Below are 23,070 nucleotides of genomic sequence, written 5' to 3' on the forward strand. Positions count from 1 at the left end.
TATTTTCTTTATTTGTATTTAAATATATCAGGCTTCATTTGGTAAAATGTAGCATGCTTCTGGATAATAACAGATTTCATCCCTCAAATCCTTCAGAGAGTATCAAAACTTATGCAAGTTTCGCTAACCTAAATTGTGCTTATAAGGTAAGAGTCCTTTCATATTTTTAAATAAACTGAAAATGAATTGTTTTGATGCAGGATGAATAGGGATAGAAATATTAATTTGAAGCATCTCTTCCTTTGCAAGACTCTACTTGGTGACTGGCTTTTGCCAGCCTTACCCAGGTGCTAAGGTTACTGAGACTGAGAACATGTTTATGCCAGTTTACCCTTATCTCCTAAGTTACAGACAGGAGTACAGGACAGAAGGGAAATGGGCCTTCCTCTGAAATTGAGCCCTAGTGAATTGTTGACACCCAACGAAAGTTTAAAAGCTGTTAGCCCCTGGTTGTCTCTTTTCCGCTGTATCTCTCTCCCTTCTTTCCCCCATTGTATCTTTCTATCCTGCCCTCCTTGGCAGCTCACTTATAAACAGTAACTTTACATTCTTGCAGAACACACTGGAGAACAGCTCAATTTGGAGGCATAAATTTGAAGCATGGACAGTTATGTAATCCAGCTATCTGCAACCACGTCAGTTGAACGCATTCTTGGCATAACATGGCAGAACAGCTGTGGCATCGAGGCTTCAGAGCACAATTTAGTTAATTCTGCATGTCTGTTCTCAGAGCCATGCAAGGATTTGCTTTAAGCCAATGGTCTCTTTAAACAAATGTAACATTGATTGATACTGTTTTTCCACATTTCTGTTTTTAAGTCCCTGTTTCTATTCACATTTGGTTTCCACCCTGCTGAAATGTGTACACAGCATCAGAGCTCCCACTTGACCAGAGAGCCAGGCTGGTGAGATGATGTGCTCAGGGTTGCCATGCTGGTGCCTATATCGCCATGAATTAAGCTAGGTATTCTGAAGTGTGCGGCATTCAAATGAAATATTTCAATGCTTGTCAGAGATGCATAGCAGTGGTACAGGAGTGACAGAAATTGTACAGGCTATATAATTGCATGTCGCTGCGGCCGCAGCTGCTGTGTAAGGCAGGAAAAGGGACAGAGGCTCAGAGAGCTAAACGACTTGTCAAGTCTCATAGAAGTAATGGAACCAAGTGTAGTTTTTTATGTTTTTGTTTTTGTTTAAATCTATGGGAAAAAACAGAACCTTTTTGTAGCCTAAGTTGTAAATAGACATGATGTAGAAGTGGAGCTACGAGGAATGAAGTGTACATCCACCCTGCCCTGGCCAGCAGTCGGAGGTCCATGTCTCAGTGCTGCTAGCAGCCATTACCTTGTTCATCTCTCCTGGATGTATTCAGAACTCAGGTTGCTGTGTGATAGATTTTTCCAGGGAACTCAAGACTCACCGTTCTATTTTTGTTATTTGCTTTGTTGTTCATTCTTTATCAGTGTGTGTGTGTGTGTGTGTGTGTGTGTGTGTGTGTGTGTGTGTTGCATACTCCCACTGTGCATGTGCAGGTCAGAAGACAACTTTTGGAAGTTGCTTTTCTCTTTCCACTGTGGGTTCTGGAGACCACCTCTAGTCACAAGCACTTTTTACCACTGAGCCATCTTGCTGACCTAGCAGAATCCTTTTAAACTAGTAGTCTCTGCATACCAGGACCGATTGTGTTGCAGCTTCTCCTCGTTCTCCTCCACCTCTTCCTTCCTTCCTTCCTTCCTTCCTTCCTTCCTCCCTCCCTCCCTCCCTCCCTCCCTCCCTCCCTCCCTCCCTCTCCTCCCTCCCTCTTCTTTTCTTTTTGTTTTGCTTTTTCGAGACAGAGTTTTTCTATGAATTCCTGGCTGTCCTTCAACTCACTGTGTAACTGAGACTAGCCTCCAACTCCCAGAGATCCCCGTCTCTCCAACTACTGGGATTAAAGTTGCGGGCCACCATGCCTGACTGTGCATATGCTTCCTGTCTCCGCCCAGGTAGCGCCGCTGTGAGGGTCGAATGCCAGCTGCTTCTCTCACTAGTGAGGAGGACTTCGAGGTGCAGAGAAGTTAGTTTCCCTTTGCTCACAGGTTGCAAGGTTCTTTTCTACACTAGGATGGTTTTCCATTCTGCCAGTGTCATTTGCCCTTGTCTCACGTGACCTGTTTTTAATTACAAGTTGGTTCAACAGATTCAAGCACTCATGCGTTGAACAAACACAGCATGCCTGTTATGTGCCACGAGCACACGGGTGTGGAGATTTCAAGCGTGAATGGCTGCAGTGTCTGTAATGGAGGTAGCTCTAGTGTTGCTCAGAGACCTCGCGTGAGGTGACAGCACATTCTATGTGTGGTATTAGTATTCGGAGGACTTGCGAAGCCTAGGACAGTATTTCTGTAGTCTATCTTTAAAACCAGACAATAATTAAAACCTTTTATCCAACTTAATTTTTTTTCTGGTGTATTAAAAACCTGAATGTTGAAATTTCAAAATCTTATCTACATTAGCTCCTCTCCATATATGTGAACTCTTCAGAAAACCCTCTCGTTTTGCTCGGTTTTTGTTAGTGGTTGTGTGGATGGCCTCTTGCCCTGTTCCTGCATTGTTCAGTGCTTGTCTGTGCCTTCTTTGCTTTTCTAGCTTTTCTAACCTTGCATTTATTTCCCTTCAGATCTCCACATCTGCTGCAGTTTGGCTTTCAGGTCAGTGCCACTTTGCCCGTTCTTTAGTGTAATGACACAGGCAGGGTCGCCAGCACTCTCCTACTTGGGAAGAGTAGAGTCTTTACTCCTTTGGCTGCCGTGATTTATCAATGGTGAAGTTAAATACTCACAAAACACTTATCAAAACAAGTTAGACTCGGGATTTTTAAAAAGAGCATTTTGGCTGGGGGTGGTTGTGGTGGTATTTTGTTTGTGATCTAACAAATAAAGCTTGCCCGAAGATCAGAGTGCAGAACCAGCCACTAGTTAGTCATAGAGGCCAGGCAGTGGTGGCACACACATTTAATCCCAGCACTTGGGAGGCAGAGGCAGAGGCAGAGGCAGACTGATCTCTGTGAGTTCAAGGTCACCCTGGCCTATGGGAGATCGATCCAGTCTAAAAGAGAAACAGAGCCAGGTGGTGGTGGCACTAGCACCTTTAACCCCAGCACTAGGGAGGTGGAGCAGGAAGGGATGTGGCTGGGCAGAGAGAGGACTATGAGGAGGGAGGAGACAGGAGCTCAGGCATTTTAGTCTAAGGATTTGTAGAGATGGGATACAGGTAAGAACGAGTGGCTGGCTGCTTGCTTCTCTGATTTTCAGGCAAGCTTTATTTGTTAGCTCACAAACAAAATACCACCACAGGTGGTGGTGCATCCCTTTAATCCCAGTACTTGGGAGGAGAGGCAGGTGAATCTCTGTAAGTTCCAGGCCAGCATGGTCTACAAAGCAAGTTACAGGACACCTAGAGACTCACTTTGTATACCAGAACTCAGTTTGTAATTTGTTCCTTTGTTACACAGAGAAACCCTGTCTTGAAAGCAAACAAACAAACAAAAAAATTGAATAAAAAAAACGTTGCCTTATAGTCATATGTGTTGGCACACACCTGCAATTCCAGTACTCAAAAAGTCAAGATGGGGGTCATGGGTTCAAGGTCACATAGTAAAACTGTGTCTTTAAAAAACCTCACAACCTCCAAATAACTGAATGGTGCTATACATTAATGATTGAATTGGTATTCATTGTAACGTCTTCAGTATAAATCTAGGGCTCCAACCTATGTAATTATTTTCTGATTGTGTGAGCACCTGGTTGTCTTTTCACAAGTCCTGGCTTTGTCCTTACAAGTTTTCCTCAGGAAAATTGTTAACTTCCTGTCGATGCCCTAAGCATAGCTGTTTTTCTCAGTGTCTCCTTTCTCCTGTCTTCAGCCCAGGCCTTCCCTGAACCTGGGATTAGAATTGCCCAGGTCTAGGAATCCCAGTACCTGGTCCCTCTCTCCCCTCCCAGAGACACCATGTAAGCCATGAACCATGTTCGTCTTCACAGCGATCCTGTGATGCTCCCAGGCCACGTGGCAGACCTGCTACTTCCCTTTCTCCTATGAGTTAATCGCCTTTACATTTTTTCATGTTATTGTTGAGACAAGGTCTCTTGTATCTCAACCTGGTCTGGAACTGGGTAGCAGGAGACGCCCTCCAGTTCCCAACCTTCCTGTCTCTCTACTTCCTGAGCTGAGATTCTAGGTGCTGGGAATGGAACCCAGGGCCTCAAGCAGGCCAGTTACCCTCCCAGGCCCTAATCAGGGGTAAAAGAATGAAAGAGTGGACCTCTGACATCAGAGAACAGTTTAAAAGGAAATGTTTAGTGATATTCGACAGCATACATGAAGCTTGATGTCATGCTCAGAGAAACCAGCCGGACACAAAGGACAAAGGCTATTTCTCTAGAAGTCCCTAGAGCAGTCAAATCATAAATAGGAGACTTATGCGCTAATTTCTAGAGCAGCGCAGGGGGAGACAGCAAGGTGAGGAGAAGTAACGTTCTAGTTGGGAAAACAACATATTTCTCAAAAGCAGTTAATGATGTCACATGTCTGTAGTCTCAGTACCTGGGATGCTGAGGCAGGAGGATCACAAAGTCAAAGCTAGCCTTAGATACATAGTGAGGCCCAAACCAAACCAAACCAAACCAAACAAACCAATAAAAAAAAAAAAAAGAAAAAGAAAAAAACCAGTTCACCCAATGAGAACTAATTTCCAATTTCTTTATTTTTCTCAGCCAAGAAAACCTTAATTAATATTTAATAAGCTAACAGTATTTATAAATCTTGTACTGTCCAAGGAGAAATAGAACTAATTTAGAAGATTTATTTTATATGATAAACTTGCTTATTGATGTCATTGCCAGGATCATCAAATAAATAAAGATACTGCTGCCCTAAATCCCATTGACTTGGGCAACGAGCTCTGATTTTATCCTTTCCAACTTTAAGGTGCAGCCTATTTTAACTTCTACAATCTAACCATCTGACCAGCTTTTGTTGTGTTTGTTTGCTTTGGACTATTTTTCCAAATTCGTGTGATTCTGCTATTGATTAAAGGTTCCATAACCCATACCGATTGATTTGTTAAATCAGGAAGAGATTTTATCACCAGGTAATCCAAGAATAGATTGAAAGAGCATACGCCTCTCCTCTCCCCTCTCTTAATGTGAAGTGTGGAAACATGTGACGCCCCAAGAGTCTGAGTCACCACCAGATCCCTGTCTTCAGTCTTTGCAGCTGTTCTGTCTTCTTGGAGCACTCCTTATAGCCTGGCTGGACCTGCTGCCATCTTGAAAGTCACCAGAGAGGCAGGCCACTTCTTTCACAGATTAGCGGCATCTTAATTCACAGCCTATTGTGTTCTTGTACACTAGCTAGGAACGGGGAATCCAAGGGTGTGAATCTGATGTGCTGAGAATGGGTACCAAGAAAGAAACCTCGGAATCAAAGTCAGAGCTGGGTGGGATCAATGACCTTCTATGGATCGATGTATTAAACACCTTTCAGTGTTCACAGAGAGCTGGAAACTGTGTGGTGTCTTCCTCTGAGACAAGGCTTGCTGCACAGCCCAGGGTTGCTGCACAGCCCAGGGTTGCTGCACAGCCCAGGGTAAGCTGCACAGCCCAGGGTAAGCTGCACAGCCCAGGGTAAGCTGCACAGCCCAGGCTTGCTGCACAGCCCAGGCTTGCTGCACAGCCCAGGGTAAGCTGGCGCTCCACACCCCACTGCTTCTCCTCTGAGCACAGGGCTACAGTGTCTGTGATCACATTCAGCAAGAGTTCTTATTTGTTTGTTTTTGGTAACTTTCAAAATGCATGTCATAAATATTGACAGAGTAAACAATTTCAGAGTATTCAAAAATCCTAGTCTATTTTCTATTTTAAGATGAAAATCTTTAAAATTCTAAAATTCAAGAAGTCTTAAATCCAGGGGTATTTATCATTTACCTGCAATGCTGGAGATGGACCCATTGGATTTCGAATGCTAAACAAGTCGTCCCTAATGAGCTATATCCTCAAAATTAAAGACTAATTAACATCTAAATCCAAATTGTTTTCAGTTAGTAATTCAACCAGAAATTTTACTAAATCTTGATCTTATCTAAATGATGCTGTCAAAGAAGCGTACACAGTATTATGTATAATGTGTACAGTAATATACACATATGCAAATATATGTTATATATATTATGTATTTTTATTATTTATATATATATATTTTAACACACAGGAAATTATTTTTTTAAAGACTAGCAGGGGGAAATAGCAAATGCTTTTAGAAAAATTTTTAGTTAGAAAAGGTTTTCAAAATTAGATTTAAAAGCAAAAAAAAAAAACAAAACCCTCTTCTTTTTTTACCCGTTGGTGACTGGCTATTAAGTAATATTTATTCCAGAAAGATTTCCCCCTACCCACCCAGTTGTTTTTCCTGTCTTAATGGTGCTGTGTCGTTATCAATACCATGGAAACCTGTCTTAATGAAATGGAAAGAACGATTGTTTAAAAAAACAAACAGAATCAGCAGTGATTCCTCCTGGAGTCCGGTAGGCCAAAGGTCAGCTTCCATCCCAGCCAGCTGCTGAGGAGGCAGTAGGTACTCTGAATCTGAAAGCACCTCCTGGGCAACCTTGAATGTGCAGCAAGCACAGACGCCTTTCCCTCGCAGAGGTGCAGCACCTCTGCGTGTTAATCTCAAAGCGTAGTCGCTCTGATTTGACAGACCCGAAGTGACATTTTGTGACTTCTCGGCTCTATTCTGTCCATCATGTTTCAGTTCCATGTTTTGGTATAAAAGACTTGATTTTAGCAACACTGACTTCTGCAGTTAACTAAGTCCCACCTTTGTAACCACGTCACTTGGCTAGCTGGCATGTAGTGCTCTTGCCAAACTTCCTTTTAATGTACTTTTAAAAAAGAGCGAAGCCAGAGATAGAGAAAACAAGTTTGCCAAAAGAAGCCCAAAGTTTACCCATCCAGATTTCTGATAATCCAGCTCTGAAGGCAAAGGGTAGCGGGAGGTTTTGCTTTGTGACTGATTCTGGGATTAACTATTGACAACTCCAGCAGGCTTTCTACTGCCTCTGGAGAGTACACTTTGTTTTGCTTTGTCTCTTAAAGGGGCCAGGCTCTTTCTTTGCCTTTGCCTGTTAAAGAAGTAGTGCAGACTATAAGCATAGAACTTGGGAGGCAGAAGAATTCGAGTGTAAAGATAGCTTGGACCATATAGTAAAACCTTGCCCCTCCTTCCTGCCAAATACAGTTAAAAACAAAACTGAATGGTCTTCTAAAGTTACAGGATACCTTTTTAAACATTTTTTGATGGAGATAGACACACATATGTTATTGTTTTTAAGAGTTTTTTTTGTCTGTTTGGTAGATTTTCTTATTTTATGGTATGAGTGTTTTACTTACATGTATGCTAAGCACCACTTGTACTTTTACAACCTTGTTACCTGAGCGATCAGAAGAGGGCGTCAGATGCCCTGGAACTGGAGTTACTGATGGTTGTGAGCCTCCATGTGGGTGCTGGGGATTGAACCCAGGTCCTCTGCAGGAGCAACAAGGAAGCTCTTAACGGCTGAGCTATCTCTTCAGTCCCTCATTCTGGGTTTTTAATAAAAGGACTATATCCATGACTGGCCTGAAATTCACTAAGTAGACAGAGCTGGCCATGAAGAGGTGGCAATTTTCCTGTCTCTGTCCCTCCCGAGTGCTGAGATGCAGGCATGAGCCCCCATGCCCAGCAGAGTGAATATATTTTCAGAAATTATTCTCAACCATATGCAAACAAGAAGCAGCAGGCACATGCTGCTGCTGTCTGGTATGGTTCCAGTGAGGAGGAGAAACAGGATCCCTATTAGGAAATAGGGAGTCAAAGTCAGAATCATTATAAGCCAAGTTTTAATGCCATGCAAACTACAGATACGGGTCCTCTTCTCCTCAAAGAATTAATTCTAGAAATTAAGCGAATGTACATGCTTACCTATTCTTTCCAGTTTGATGGTGTGTGTCAAAGAGCAAGGGCAGATAGATGACCAAGGAATCACAATTGCCACAGACATGACAGAATGTGGTAGGTGATCAAAATCTCTTTATTAATTCTGGAGAGCACATTGAGGAGCAACAACTGTAAATGATAAGAATTGGAGAATTTGTTTTTTTTTTAATTGTTTTGCTGTGTTTTGCAAAGATAATTCTTTTATTCTCGCAGTCTGCTGTTTCCTTACCCTCCACTTTGTGGTGAGCCAGTCAGTTGTTCAAGGCTGCTGTCCAAATTGTTTTCTCTGTTTGGAAGGTCTCCAGTCATTCATTCCCGTCTTTATTCTTCAGCAAAATATAGTCTAAATTATATATGCCATTTTATCGTATTCTTTGCGTGACATGTCATATAGTCATTATATGGAAGATTATAGGCAAAAGGCACTTGAGCCCTTAAAAGTGCTTATGTGTGTGTGTGTGTGTGTGTGTGTGTGTGTAGGAGGGTAAGTGATTGCTAGTGATCTCATTTCATAGCTAAGTAGCACAGATGAGGAAGCTGTTTGGACCCTTTTGGCCCATGGCATTTGTGTTTGCAGGTGTGCACAACTACTGTATTTCACCGTAGCGCCGCTGGGTTGTGCAATGGCTCTCCATTTAGTTTATTCATGACTGACTCTCCGAGAGCCAAAGCACCCTGCCATGTTCTCTGTGTCAGGTGCCCTGACTCCGTGTGTCTTGTCCTGTGACTCCCCTGCAGGAGAGGTGTGGGGAAGGGTGCCAGAGCAGAGGCTGCTCTAGTGAGAGGAGTGGTTTTCTCAGACCGCTGCCCTTGACCTCTTCAGAGAAAATGGGATCTATTTTGCCTTCAGTTGTCTGAGTAGAAAAATGTCATCGATTCTAGGAAAAGCCCACCATTTAGTTGAAGGTGGTTAGAGGAAGGGGAAACTAAAGTACTTGGTCCTGTTGACTCATGGATGTAGAATGAGCTCATAGTCTAGGATGTGAGTTCTCGGTTGTCTTTGGATATCAAACAGTAAGTTTCACACACCGTGAAAACTGCCTCTGTGGTCAGCCAAAGCTGTTGTCGCTTGAGCAATGGAGCAATGTCTATGAGCAGGCGGTGTTTAAGATGTTTCCAGATTAAACTTGAGATCTCAATAAAGATATGCGTCTTCCCTAAAAATCTCTATGCATTCTGATGAAGTCTAAAGCTAAAGCCCAGCGTGAGATGGTTCAGCAGGTAAAGGCCTTGCCACCGAGCCTGATGACCTGAATTCCATCCCCAGAACCCACATGGTGGTAGGAGAGAACTGAGTTTTGAAAGCTGTCCCCTGACCTCCACACATATGCTGTGGTATGTGTGCACCCCTATACACATTCACACAATATTTTTTTTTAATGTTTTAAGCCAAGTTTGGCCAAGATAGCAGGACTGGAAGTTTGAAGTGTCAATCTGTGCCACATAGTGAGACCCTTTAAAAAGATACTTATTGGTGTTACAGATTAAGTCTGTTCTATCACTGAACTTATACCTCTTGTTCCCAATAAAGTTAATTTTAAACAGCTGAACTAAAAATAATATTCCCCTGGAGAAATACTAGGCTCCAGTATAAGCTTTCTGTTTGATTAATAAATGAGGACTTTGGTTAAATATGAAAGTATCTGTCCCGGTGTCCAGTCTCTGCCCACGTGAGTGTTAGAAATAGCAGTTTGGCCCTGTGCTGTGCTTTGTGTGAAGCAGCACATGCTGGTACCCAGAGAGGAGAGATGGCATAATTCCATAAGCCAGACAGCTCATCCGAGGCTCAGGCCAAGCCTGCTTGGTACTGATTCCTCAGTGAGGAAGGACCCTGAGACCCGGCATCCACAGAGTGAGGTCACCTATCCTGCACACTTCCTCAACTAATACTTTCAAAATAATACTTTTATTTTGAAGTTTTGGTAGAGCATGTATAGAGGAAGTTTTAGAAGTTGACATTTTTGCTTTATTTGAGTGACAGTGACACAGATTTGATATAGCAGTGTCCTTTATTATTAAAGAGCTAAGTTTCCAGTTAGGCATACTTTTAATTTCACCAATTTATTTTAAAATGGCCAATGTATATTCATTGTACAAAATACGAATGTATTTTGTACACATCTAGTGTTCTGTGCACTTCTAGCATATTCACACTTGTGTTACGTAGCCTCTTTCAACAAAAACCTCAAATATTTCCCTTGTTATTTCTTATAAACATTACAAAATAGATGGGGAAGGTAAAAACCTCAAAGAATGATAGAAGTATATCAGGCTGGTATTCTTAGTTTCATCAGAAGAATAACTGAAGAATTCAGTCTTCGAGGTAAAGTGTGTCTCTATGACAGCTATAACGACAGCGGTCCGAGGCACAGTGCGTCCTAGCATACTGAGGCCCTGGCTTCGCTCCTCCGCACGGATGGAGAAGGCAGAGATCCACTGGGTGCTTTCTAATGCACCCCACTATAGCACATCTGTCTTACATTGGCCCTTTTTCTCCAGAACGAGCTTCTTTCTCTGCTAGTTCCTGGTCCCTTCAGTGTGCCTGCCACTACCAGTGAATTCTTTAAGAAATATGATCCAAGCCACTTTTTGTGCTTTAAACTAGAAAATTTTTTTTCCTATTGTAGTAAAATAGAAAGAAGAAAGAAAGAAAGGAGGAAAGAAAGAGAGAAAGAAATGAAATTAGTACTTGGCTATATGGCTGAAGTATTGTTTCAGCAGATACTCAATACTAGGCTACTTTGCATGCCTTCCCCTCTGGTTCTCTGCACGATTGTGCTCATAGCATGTCTCAGCTTAGACTTGCCATATTTTAGTGCTCAGTTGCTCAATACAGTGGAGGGGAGGGAACATATTAGCAACGCAATCCACCTTGTGAACACAGCTTCCCTGCTGATCTGGATGGGATTAAGACTGAGATCAAAGCTGGCCTAACGCAGTTTGCAGCCATGTTCTGTCTGGCTTGGGTAGCGTTGGATCACACAGTCTTCTAAATTTAAGTTAGGTGCCAACATTTCTACACAAGTCCCAGGTTTTATATTTCTTCTAAATTTTATTTATTTATTTATTTTTACATAAAAGGCCTGGGAGGAAGTGTTGAGAACACGGGTAGTAACAGTCCTCTGGGATGTGTGTCTTTTCTCTGCATGCATCTGCTTCACCTTTTACAGCCTCAGCAGACTTGAATTTTCTACTTCAGAGCCAAGGATCAGTAGTTAATAAACATACAAAAATAGATTAGTGACAGATTATAGAGAGCTTTAAATACCAGACAGAGTATAAAATGCAGTAACTAGCAACTTTTGAAGACAGGATTGGTGAGATTAAAGTCCTATTTAGGAAGATTATTCTGAAGCAGTGTGAAAACAGAAGTTAGAAAAAAAGTCACCGTTTTTAATTAAAAGTTTTAGTTATTTATTGTTATATGTGTGAGTGTTTTGCTTCCATGTATGTCTGTGCACTATACACATGCCTACAGAGGCCCAGAAGAGACTGTCAGTCACCTGGGACTGGAGTTAGACACAGCTCTAAACAGCCACGTTGGTGCTGGAAATCAAACCCAAGTCCTCTGGAAAAGCAGGCAGTGCTCTTAACTGCTGAGCCATCTCTCCAGCCCCAATTACCAATTTTTAATGAAAAGAGACGAGGTGGTGTAAAAACAGAGAACTGGGTTTTAAAAATGGAAAAGCAGGAAAAAGCAAGTTAAATGGAAGCATCTTAAGGAGGGATCTGCCGTCTAAAAAAGACCCCACTGCCATATTAGTTATTTGGACTGTTGAACTTGGTGGAAAATTGGCTTGCAGTCTCCTAGAACTCCACTGCATGCTAGGGTCATTATGGGAAAGTCAAACTATGCTTGCTGCCTGTCTGTGGCCCAGAGTCACTGGAGACACTGTTTCCACTAGGCGTTAAGTGGTGGCAAAGACCCTTTATTCTCCCCACCCCCATCTTCTCTTCAGCATAGCCAGCATTCAAAAGGTCCTTTGTAAGAAGGATGGCCAACATTAGTATCTGATCATTAACTGTATGCCAGTCATTCCTCTAAGGCGGTGCTTGAACCTAGGACCTCACACAAGCTTGACCGGGGCTTAAGTACACCCTAACTCTTAAATTCTCTATGTAGACATTTTTCTTAATCCTTATAACCACCCTTGAGAGAGATGCTGTCACTGTTTTATAGACAAACTGAGATCCTAAAAAAATAATTCAGCCACAGGGGTTGATAGGTTAGAATCAGTACTTGGATCTGGAGGTCTAAGAGATTTGACCACTGTAAACCGTTTGCATATCTATATCTTTTGACATGCCACACAGGAACCTTACACTTTCATTCAGGAAGCTCTGGTCATAGGCATCGGTTTTGTTCTGGTCCCCCGGAAGGAATAGGACCCCAAAGATGACCTTCAGTTCCCTTCTAGGGGGCAGGTAGTGTTCCAGGCCTCTGCTCTTCTTTGATGATTGGCTTATTGTTAGTGTGTGCTGGTATGTTTACTGAAAAAAAAATAAGTATAGGAATAACTCATTTTTAAACAAAGCTTTCGGTTTCTAAGTCAAGGTATGCTGCATGATCCAGGTTGCCCTGAGCTGTACTCTGTAGCCCAGGCTGGCCTTTCATTCTCAGTCCTGCCCTAGTGTTTGAGGACTGGGCTGACAGACGTGTGCCACCACACTCAGAAAACTCATTCCCTCCATGCAAGCTAAATCACGGTAGATTTTCTTTATACGGTCTTGAAAATTATCGCAGGAGATGCTTTAAAATCTTTTAATTTTGATCTTGAAGGGAGGTTGGAGTAACTGTAGAGGAAAACCACATTTGATGTTTAATGGTACATGTCTCAGACCGTGTGAAGTTTCCTTACCGTATTCAGCATGGTTTCTTTCCTTGACTTGCAGATGAACCATGTAAAGGAAAGATTCCAGGACGAGAAGAACAAGGAGGTGCTTTTCATGTGCATTGGCATCACTTCTGGAGTTGGACGCCTTCTCTTTGGCCGCATTGCAGACTATGTGCCTGGACTGAAGAAGGTTTACCTGCAGGTACTCTAAACCCTCCTTCCCTATAGATGGAGGCTTACTGGCAGGTCCTCTACACTCTCCGTCCCCTATAGATGGAGGCTCATAAAAGAGGTGAAATTTGGGAACAGGAAGCTACGTGGAACAAGTCTATTACAGATAAAGTAACTTCCATTAGTTGGCTATAAGAAATGGCAAGCACTGTTTACTGAACATTTCGATAGGCTAGATGATGAACTGGGTTCCACGTGCACCATCTCCAGTCCTGGGCCCAGCCCTTCAAGGAAGGTATAGTTCTTTACTTCTCCTTACAGATGGGAACACTTAAGAACAGGGACTGTGGGGTCCAGGCCAGAACCTGTTATACAGTTAGAAGTAAGGGGAAACAGTAACTGGTGCTTCTCATCCTCCCACCAGTGCTGGGAGTAAAATTGAGACCCTTGTTAATGTTTGTGTACTCCTTTATAAAATGTAGAGCCAAGCTAGGCACAGTGGTACACTCTTTTAATCCCAACACTTGGGAGGCAGAGGCAGGCAGATATCCGAGTTCAATGCCAGCCTGGTCTACATAGTGAATTCCAGGACAGTCAGGGCTACATAGAGAAACCCTGTCTCAACAAACAAACAAACAAACAAACAAACAAACAAAAAACCCAGGGTCTTCAAAATAGCTCCCTGCATAAGGCTGTGTGTCTCAAAAGCCTGAGGAGCTGAGTTTGATGCCCAGAGCAGTACAAGAAAAGAATGGTATTCTAAGGTGTCTTCTGACCTCCACATGTGTTCTGCGGCATGTATCCCCCTCATCACACACACACACACACACACACACACACACACACACACACACACACACACACACGAGATCATCACTGGGCATGGTAGCCCACATCTGTAATCCAATACTTATGATGTAGGCTTGTCACAAGCATGAGGCCAGCCTGGGCTTCAGAGCAAGACCCTGTCTCAAGTTCAACAGTGAAAGTATTTATTTATTATGTGATAATCATTCCACCCTTTATAATAACTCATTGTAGATATATTTATCTAGCTTTAGCTGACTAGTTAGTTTTCTAATGTTAAGGTGCCCTCTTCTGGACATCTGTTGTATTGACGACTTTCAGTTTTCATTTTGTAAAAACAATTCTGAGTACGTCTACGTTCTTAGGTATTAGCCCAGGTAGAGTTACACAAACAGAATAGACAGGGTTCCTGAGTTTCTAGAGCAGGGTTATAGCTGGGAAAATCTAGGAGTGTTTAGGCCTAGACAAAGGAGACTGACATGCAAGAAGCTGGAAAACTGGGAGGGGCCAGTTATTCAGGGCTTCAGAGCCTAGAGGCTTTTCTTTGTTGGAGAATGGTTGTCAATTTAAAGTCACTATAGTGTGTGTGTGTGTGTGTGTGTGTGTGTGTGGTGTGTTTTACAGGGAAGGACATGAAAGTGTGGGAGAGGACACCTGCTGTTTTGTGCCTTACCTTGTTTTTTGGTTCTGTCCTGATTGTTGGGTGTGGTAGTAGCTTGTTATTTTTGAGACAGGGTCTTTGCTAAGTCTTCAATTTACTACGCAGCTCAAGCTATCCTCAGATTCACTGTAGTCCTCCTTCCTCAGATTTTCTAGTACTTGGATTACAGATGTGTACCACCATGGCTGCTATCTAAGTTTGTTCATCTAGATGGAGAGGCGTTTGTGATATCCAGTGGCATCTGCTAAGTGTCAGAAGGGGTGACTGTTTCAACAAAGGCAGTCAAAAGTCAAGAACACATATTTGTGTGTCCTGTGGCTGTTAGGAGCCACTAACCACACTCCATCCAAGGATGGGGGTTTAAGTCTGTGAAGAGTCTTCCTTCCTTAATTTAGGGTTGGTGGCTGATTGGCCCACAATTGTTGTGTAAACATGTCCTGATCTGCCTTGAACTTCTTGAGCCAGTCCATCACCTGAGGGCCTTCTGGGGGCGGAAAGGGGTAAAGGGGCTTCCAGGTCTTTGTTTGATGTCAGAATTTTGTCTCAGATCTGGAGGCTGAGGAAGACCAACCATCTTGGAAGTTCACCAACTTTATTACCTAGATACAGTCCCTCTTCCATATATCTGTCTACCATGGAGTTTATCTAACTTCTAGTCCCTCATATGGACATCATGTCCATATGTAGAAATGGGTCCACATACATGTGGACACATGCCCTGGGACTGTTGAGTGGTCATTCTGAAGCACAGTATAAGCTAAGGACCTGAGGGATTGAAGAAAGCCTGTCATGCTTTACTGTGGACATTTCTCCAAAATATGAATTGCTAGGGGAATATATTCATGGGTTACATATATAATTAGAAAAAATAGAATGATATCCATACCCTCTTCATGTGTAAACATTGTCTTCTGTAAAGACTGAACTGGTTAGTGTTACTTTGCTCTGCTGTTCATTTTATTGACTACTAGCATTTTACACGAAGGTATGAACTTTGCCAACTACTTTAAGGTAGTATCCAAGAACTTAATATCCCCCAGCCTAAATAAGGGCCCAGAAGCACCACAGTCTTATTTAGACTGCACTGTTGTGAATGTGCCCAGTTCTGAGGAGAAAGCCAAGCTCTCCCTCTCCTGTGAAGCACTATAGGCCCTGCATGCTTCAGAAGAATCCAGTCCTGAAGTCCCGTGGCCTCGTCATTCCATTCTTTTAGTGCAAGTTGCCCAGGACTTGAGGCTGAGAAAGTCTGGAAACATGTTAAATAAGTGTATTAGCGGTAACATTGGAATTTAACTGTGCCCAGTTATGTTTCTGCCTCCAAAAATTCCTTATGCTTATTCAGGTGTAGCCTGGCTTTCCTCTTGAGTCCAATGTCTTGAGTAGGAAGGGCCTGTGTTGTTGCCCCAGAACTGCTGTGCTAGGGAAAAAAGGAAAAGGATTATGTAATTGAACATTATCTTTCAAACTGAGTTCTGGAACTGACAGATCAATATTTGATCTGTATATCTGGTATTTATTTGGAAGTGATGAGGAAGCAGTGGCCCTCCTGTGTGGCCCAGGTATCCCAGTTTATAAGGGACAGTGTTTATTCCTCACAGCAGTGATGTTCTGACCAGCCGGGGGTAAAATGTTCTGGAAAAGGGCCTTGTTTCCCATCATTGCAGCAATGATGGATGCAAAACACAGTTCTCGCCTCAAAGAAAGTAAGAGCCAAGTATGAGTGACCATGGTTCCAGAACATAGATTAGGTTACTCCAAACACTGTGCTCTAAAGCGGTGACCATTTGGCGAGGTTTATATAGTGACAGAGCCTTGAATCGAGGTATTTTTCAAATGCATTGGTAGAAACATTAGGTGAGCGTGTTAAAGCAAAGTGAGGAAGTAGGAGCTCCAGGCTCAGGCACTGTGTGATGGAACTCAGCCGTTTGGTTGGCGGTACTGGCACACTGAAGAGCACTTTCCCAGTGGCCACAAAGATGGTAGCTCACACATAAAGCAGGCAGGAAATGGCTACTGATGGGCTAAAGATGGCCCAAGGTAATTTGATTCTGGACTTGTAATATTCTGAACTCTCCAACATCGCTGAAGTTCTAATAAGTCAGTGGGCCATGAAGGTTCTGTGGGGACAACTTTTTTCCCAAGAATCTTCCTTCAACACAAATAAGGTAAAAGAAACTATTTTTCTGAAATGCGTAAGGAATAAGCTGTCTGTGTGAATGACCTTAAGGAGTTCAATCCTCAGAGGAAAATAAAAATCTTTCTAATTAAATGATTTTTTTCATTTTATATGTGTGGGTATTTTCCCTGCATGTTTATCTGTGTGCCACATATGTGCCTGGTGCTGCAGAACCCAGAGACAGTGTCAGATTCCCTGCAACTGGAGTCACAGGCTGTTGTTAGCTGCCGTGTGGGTACAGGGGATAGAACCCAGGTCCTCTGGAAGAGCAGTCAGTGCTCTTAACCAGTGCTCTGACTGTCTCTCTAGTTCCAAGTTAATAAGTCCTAAGGTAGGCATATCAGTGTATGTCTGTCAGCCTGTACTCAAAATGTTGGGGCAGGAGGATTTTGAATTTGAGGATGTATTGCTATACTATATCTTAAAAGAGCAACAACAATAATAAATCTTGGTTAAATAACTGAGAAAGAAAGAACATAATTTATTATAGTTTAAACTGAAAACGACCTTGTGGTTAGGAAAAGATTAAGACATGCCTTAGATGTACAGAAATACTTTAACAAACAAGCAAACAAACAACATTAAAGTGCCTGGATCTCATTATATTACATTAATTGTTCCATGAAAACATTTGTTATTAAGCAAAATTGAGTTTGTGCCAAATACTGAATGAAGCTATCAAGTGCCAAGTACTCACTAGCTGTCAGTGTGGTAAGTTTAACCCTCAGAGCTGGTTTTCTTGACAGAAATTCATATTGAACGAAATAGGGAGAGAGATAAGGTACATGTGTTTGTGCATCCTTTCTTGTATAATTATGGTGAAGTGGCTGGAAATCTGGTCTATGATTTTATCATTGAAGGGCACCGAATTTAAACCAGGCACAATAATTCTCACCTGTACCCCCAGCACTCAGGAAATGAGAACAGTAGGGTTGTGAGTTCAAGACCAGAATGGGGCATATGGCATGGTCTGTTTCAGCCAAGGCGAGCACAAGAAAGCAAGATTTAATTAGGTAGTTTAGATTTCCTGGAGTTTGTTTGATTGCGAATGTTTCTGAGACTGTTCATGTTTATCTCCTCTCATAGTTATGAACAGAACAAAAATATATCTGTAACTGTGGTTACAGTTTTGTCTCTCCCAGCGCATTACCTCATCTTCCCCCTTCTTCAGGAGAGACTAGAGATTTTATTTAGCTCACTGTTGTGGGGGATGGGAAGTCTGTGATGTTGGCTGGCTTCGGGTGTCATTTCTCAGTACTTCTTAATATAGCAAAGACATCACATGGTGACAAAGCCTGCTTAACTTTTTGATTAAAAATAACTCCTTAACTCTTGGCCTACTTGTTACTTTTTAGACATTTTATTTCCACATTTTGTTTATATTTAGGCCTTTTTGTCTCAAGAATAAGAATGTCTTTTGCTTGTTCAGGAGCGTTGAGGGCTAGAGCCTGGTTGTGTTGGTTACTTTTATGTCAACTTGATGTAAGCTAGAGTCATTTAGGGAAAAGAACTCTCAGTTGAGAAAATGTCTCTGTAATTTCTTGATTAATTTTTGATTAATGATTGACATGGGAGGGCCCAGCCCATTGTATATACCTAGGCAGGTGGGCTTGCGGAGAAGAGCCAATCAGTAAGCAGCATTCAGTTGCCTTAAGCTTTGGTTCCTGACTCCAGGTTCATACTGACTCCACTTGGCTTCCCTTGATATAGGAAACAAGGTCCTCATTTTATAACAACAAATTAAAGAGAAGTCTAGTGAAAATAAAGCCATTTTATAATACAACATTCTGCAGCAAAGGACACATAGAGAAAGGCAAAAGCGGCTGGTGTGCTGATGGGTACAAGACAGTGTCTTAAGCTCCCTGACCTTAAGAAATCTCTGTTCCCTTTTTCTGCCAGCTGGTACTTTAGAGACCCACAATCTCACATTCTTCTAGCATAGCACTTGCCCAAATTCCCCATCCTATTGATTCAGGACACAAAGCCTTAGCTAGTGAAGCTTCTGGGGCTTAGCCACATAGCAGACTGTCCGCAACTTCCCAGCTCTGAGTGTTCTCAGGCAAGCAGGGTGTACCTCGGGGTGAGAAGGCCCAGTGCCTCCTGCTCTTCTGTAACTCTTTGATGAGCTTTAAATGCACCTCATACTGAAGCTGGACCAGAAGGATTTGTTTATCATGTTGGTGTTACCTGGAGTGTAAGCCATTGAACCCTTTCCTCCCCTAGGTTGCTTTGGTCATGGCGTTCACATGGCAACAGAGGCAAACTAGAACAGTTGTCTCCATAAGCACGGCTGTCTGGGGCCTAGGGAATTCAGAAGATAGGAGACTCTTATCTCTGCTGTGTTACCCCGCTATCATTGGAGGGCACCCGTCAGGAACGTTCTGTCCATCTGAGCTGCTGCCCGTATGGACCACGAGTTCTAGGCTGGCTCTGTCTATGGGCCTTGAATGTTTTATCTAACCTTCTCTGGCACCATTGTCTGTATGTAAAATGGGAATAGCTTTGTATTCACAGAGTTCTAAGCTTGGCAGTGTCTGCAGCTTGATAAACTATACTGTACGCAGAAACTTTCTTCTGCTTGTTCATTCAAGGTTTTCCGGGTCTGACAGCAACTTTCAGGAACTGTTCCTCTCCTTTCACCCTAGGGTCCTGGGCCTAGAACTCAGGTTCTCAGCTTTGGCAGCGAGAACCTGTACTTGCTGAGCTGTCTCTCTGACTCTTTGTTTTAGTTTTGAGACAGGTTCTCAATACACACACACACACACACACACACACACACACACACACACACATATATTAGACTGACCTTAAACTGTCGATTCTTCTGCCTCCATTTATGAAATTCTGAGTAAAACCACCACACACAGCCAGTTGTCCAGCTTTAATTATTTCTTGAGAGGTTACTGTCTATCTGTTCTCTCCCCACTGTTTGTCCCCACTCTACATTTATGTCTATGGCATCCTCTAAAATATTTCATTTGTACTTTTTATTTAAATGTTCTTCTCTCCAGAACCTAAGAGAAAGAATCATGCCTTACTCATTGTGTAAATCTCTGTATAGCATAATACTTACTAAATGGCAGGCAAAATCGGGAATTTGGTTGAATTAACTACCCGAACCTTAAGATGTTTGGTGGCTCAAAATAAATGTTCTGAGCTTTAATGCTTAAGTGCTCAGACATAATGTATAATATTTATTTATAAAGTATAATGACTTCATGGGTTAAAAAGTAATCAAGTACTTGATGAATAAATGTGGGCTGCCAGTATTGACCCAGGTGCAAGATCTCTAAACCTTACTAAACCTTATAATATCTAGTTCAAAGATATAAAACGTATATAAATTTTGTCTAAAGAATGTGTAGGCTGGGAAGGAAGGTTGCTGTATAAAATGGTTACATTCTTGTTCCCTGACAAAGTAGTAAGAAAATACAAGAGGCTCTCAGGAAAGTTGATTATTGTAAAAACTAACGGTCATGTAGCACCTGCACAACAGGACCAGTTATGCGAGCCAGGAACTAACTGGCCTGGAGACTTAAAATCCCACGCACACACAGACAGAGACACAAGGAAACGGGTCATCCTTGATCCAAGAATGTCAAGTTTATTGTGCTCAGTTATTGTGCTTATATAGGGCTCTGGCCACACCCCAGCTCTTTCAGCTGCAGACACACCAGCTGCCGTCAAGGTCTTGTGCTCAGAGCAGCTGCAGGGACAGGTAAACAAGTTGTTTTGCTTAGATCACTCCAGCAGGCAAAGGATCTGAGGCAAGAAAGTCAAGGGGCCAGGGATCTATAGCTCCCAACAGATTCTGTCTGATCAAGGAACAGAGGAAGGAGAGGGTCAGGTTCCTCAAAGCAGTGTTGACACAAAGTCTTCTGTCCTAGGTGCTCTCCTTTTTCTTCATTGGTCTGATGTCCATGATGATTCCCCTGTGCAGCGTCTTTGGGGCCCTCATTGCTGTCTGCCTTGTCATGGGCCTCTTCGATGGATGTTTCATTTCTATCATGGCTCCCATTGCCTTTGAACTAGTTGGTCCTCAGGATGCTTCCCAAGCCATTGGATTTCTACTTGGATTCATGTCTATACCCATGACCGTGGGTCCTCCAGTTGCAGGTAAATAAAACAATTCTATAGTAATTATGCTAATTCATAGCATTTTCTACTTTGGGTCCTAAACCTCATTTATTTGTAAAATATATTTGACATATTAATAGTTATTGTGTGTTTTCTCTCTCTCATTTTTAATAAGACTATATGTTGATAGTAGGTTGAAAAAGTCTATTGGGGAGCATTCTGCAGGTGTTTGTGTGTGCATGAGTATGTATTAAGCCTAGGGCCTTGTACATGCTAAACAAGCACTTACCTCTGAGCTACATTCCCCACAAAATATTACTTGTTGGGAAGTGAGTTCTGGACATTGAACTTGGACAGGGAATGTACTAAATATATTCTTTTATTGAGCTATGCATTTAGCCTCAATTTTTTTCAGTTCTGTTAATGTTAGACAAATGGAAACATAAAAATGAAGATTCTGATAGATTTCTAAACATATAGTACTTTTACTTAAGAAGCATACCCCCTGAGAAATGGTCGAAGAAAAGTTACATGTAGTGGAAAGAACATGGTTGTCCATGAATATGAAAATAATGTGCCTGGGCTTGGTGGTACACACCTGTAATCTCAATTTGTGGGAGGAGAACTGCAAGTTCAAGACCAGCCTGGTCTACATAGTGAGTCCCAGGAGAACTGGGATTATATAATGAGACTTGACTCCAGTCAGTTAATAATCAAAAAGTAAACAAAACCAAAAATATATCATCCATACAATGGATAGGATAAGTATTATTCAGCCATAAAAGTAATAAGATAGTGACATTGATACATGCTAGGGACACTGATACATGCTAGGGACACTCTATTGTTCACATTTAAATGGTTACCTTTATGTTAGTTGAATTCTACCTTTAGAAGCCTTATAAGTGATGGTGTGATGTCTTACTTGGGTACCAGTTTTCAACACAATTAGGGTAAAATTTCCATTATATACTGTCACCTGTGTTTGGGATAGTGGCTCAGTGAAAATTCAGCTTAATTCATTCTTATGTCTGGAACCACATTGCTGGCCCAGAATCAAGGAAGCAAGAGCTACTATGGAGCAGATACAATAGAGTTTAAGTTCTAATGGTGACAATCCCATAGGAGCCTCCAGTTCGTCCTCTTTTCTCAGGTTCACTTAGCTTTGTTGGGAGGTTTCAGATAGACAGGCAAGGGCAAGCATTTCAGTGGGAATAGTGTCGCTTTAGTAGGACCAGTGGTTTAGTAGTTCAGAGACCAAGAGTGGGGCGGGTAGCAGGAAATGTCTGAAGTAGGAAGAATATGCACGAGCAGCTGACAGGACAATCACCACTCCCATTTCCCCAGTGGTTCAGGGGTCATCATAGTATTGCAGTAAAAACCTGTTTATTAGTATTCACTGGATGAAATGTGAGACGTTTGGATTCTGAAGACAAGAATATTGCATATTTAAAGAGGTTGTGTATTTTATGTTTAGATTCAAGATACCTGTTCATTTATTTGTATGTATGTAGGTGTGCCACTGGATACATCCTTAGCTGTGCATTAGATGAAGTTAGACACTTGTCCCTGGATATTTTAGATAACTTAACATTTCACAGTAAAAGTTCAAACACTGAAAAAACTTAGAACTTATAGTCCCAGATTTTTTTTAAAGGAAATTTAGAAGTAAAATAATTTTTTCCAGAAGCAGAGCCTAAGAATTCATCAAGTGTCAAACACACACGTTTGGGCCTCTGTTGATTTTGAGACAGGGTCTTTCTATGTACACTAGAACTCTGTAGTCTAGGCTGGTTTTAAACTCAGAGGTTCATATGCCTCTACCTTCCAAGTGCTGGGGTTAAAATCATGTGTTTCCAGGCCTGGCCAGATGCACATTTTTATACTTTCTTCCCAAGGATGGGCAAGCCTTATTATCTTTCTCCAATGTATTTAAAAGTCTCTCTTTTGGACTAGAGACATGGGTCAGTAGTTAAGAGCCCTGATTGCTTTTCCAAAAGACCGTTTCCCAGAACCCACATGGTGGGCAACTGTATAACTCCAGTCTTCCTTATGTGCCAGGCAGGCATTTGGAGCCAAACATTTGGACAAAAACCCATATACATTTTTTTTTCTTTCTGAGACAGGGTTCTCTGTGTAGTCCTGACTGTCTTCGAACTCACTCTGTAGAGCAGGCTGGCTTCAAACTCAGAGATCTGCCTGCCTCTCTCTGCCTTCTGAGTGCTGGGATTAAAGGTGTATGCCACCACTGTCCAGCGCGCACACACACAATTTATGAGTCTCTTTTTTTTTATCCCAACTCTTGGATTTATAACTTTTCATCTTAT

The 23,070-nt window shown here is 42.1% G+C and overlaps 1 protein-coding gene across 1 annotated transcript in view; it reads left to right on the plus strand.

Moving 5' to 3' along the window:
- Nucleotides 1–23,070, plus strand: part of Slc16a10 (solute carrier family 16 member 10) — a 91,340-nt gene that overhangs the window by 63,348 nt on the left and 4,922 nt on the right. Inside the window, exons 4-5 of the mRNA XM_048425547.3 lie at nt 12,910–13,053; nt 20,554–20,782. Of these exons, the coding sequence (XP_048281504.3) occupies nt 12,910–13,053; nt 20,554–20,782 (373 nt within the window). The remainder of the gene's footprint in view (nt 1–12,909; nt 13,054–20,553; nt 20,783–23,070) is intronic.

This window comes from Myodes glareolus, chromosome 1, assembly GCF_982192425.1.
Source record: "Myodes glareolus chromosome 1, mMyoGla1.1, whole genome shotgun sequence".
NCBI lineage: Eukaryota > Metazoa > Chordata > Mammalia > Rodentia > Cricetidae > Myodes > Myodes glareolus.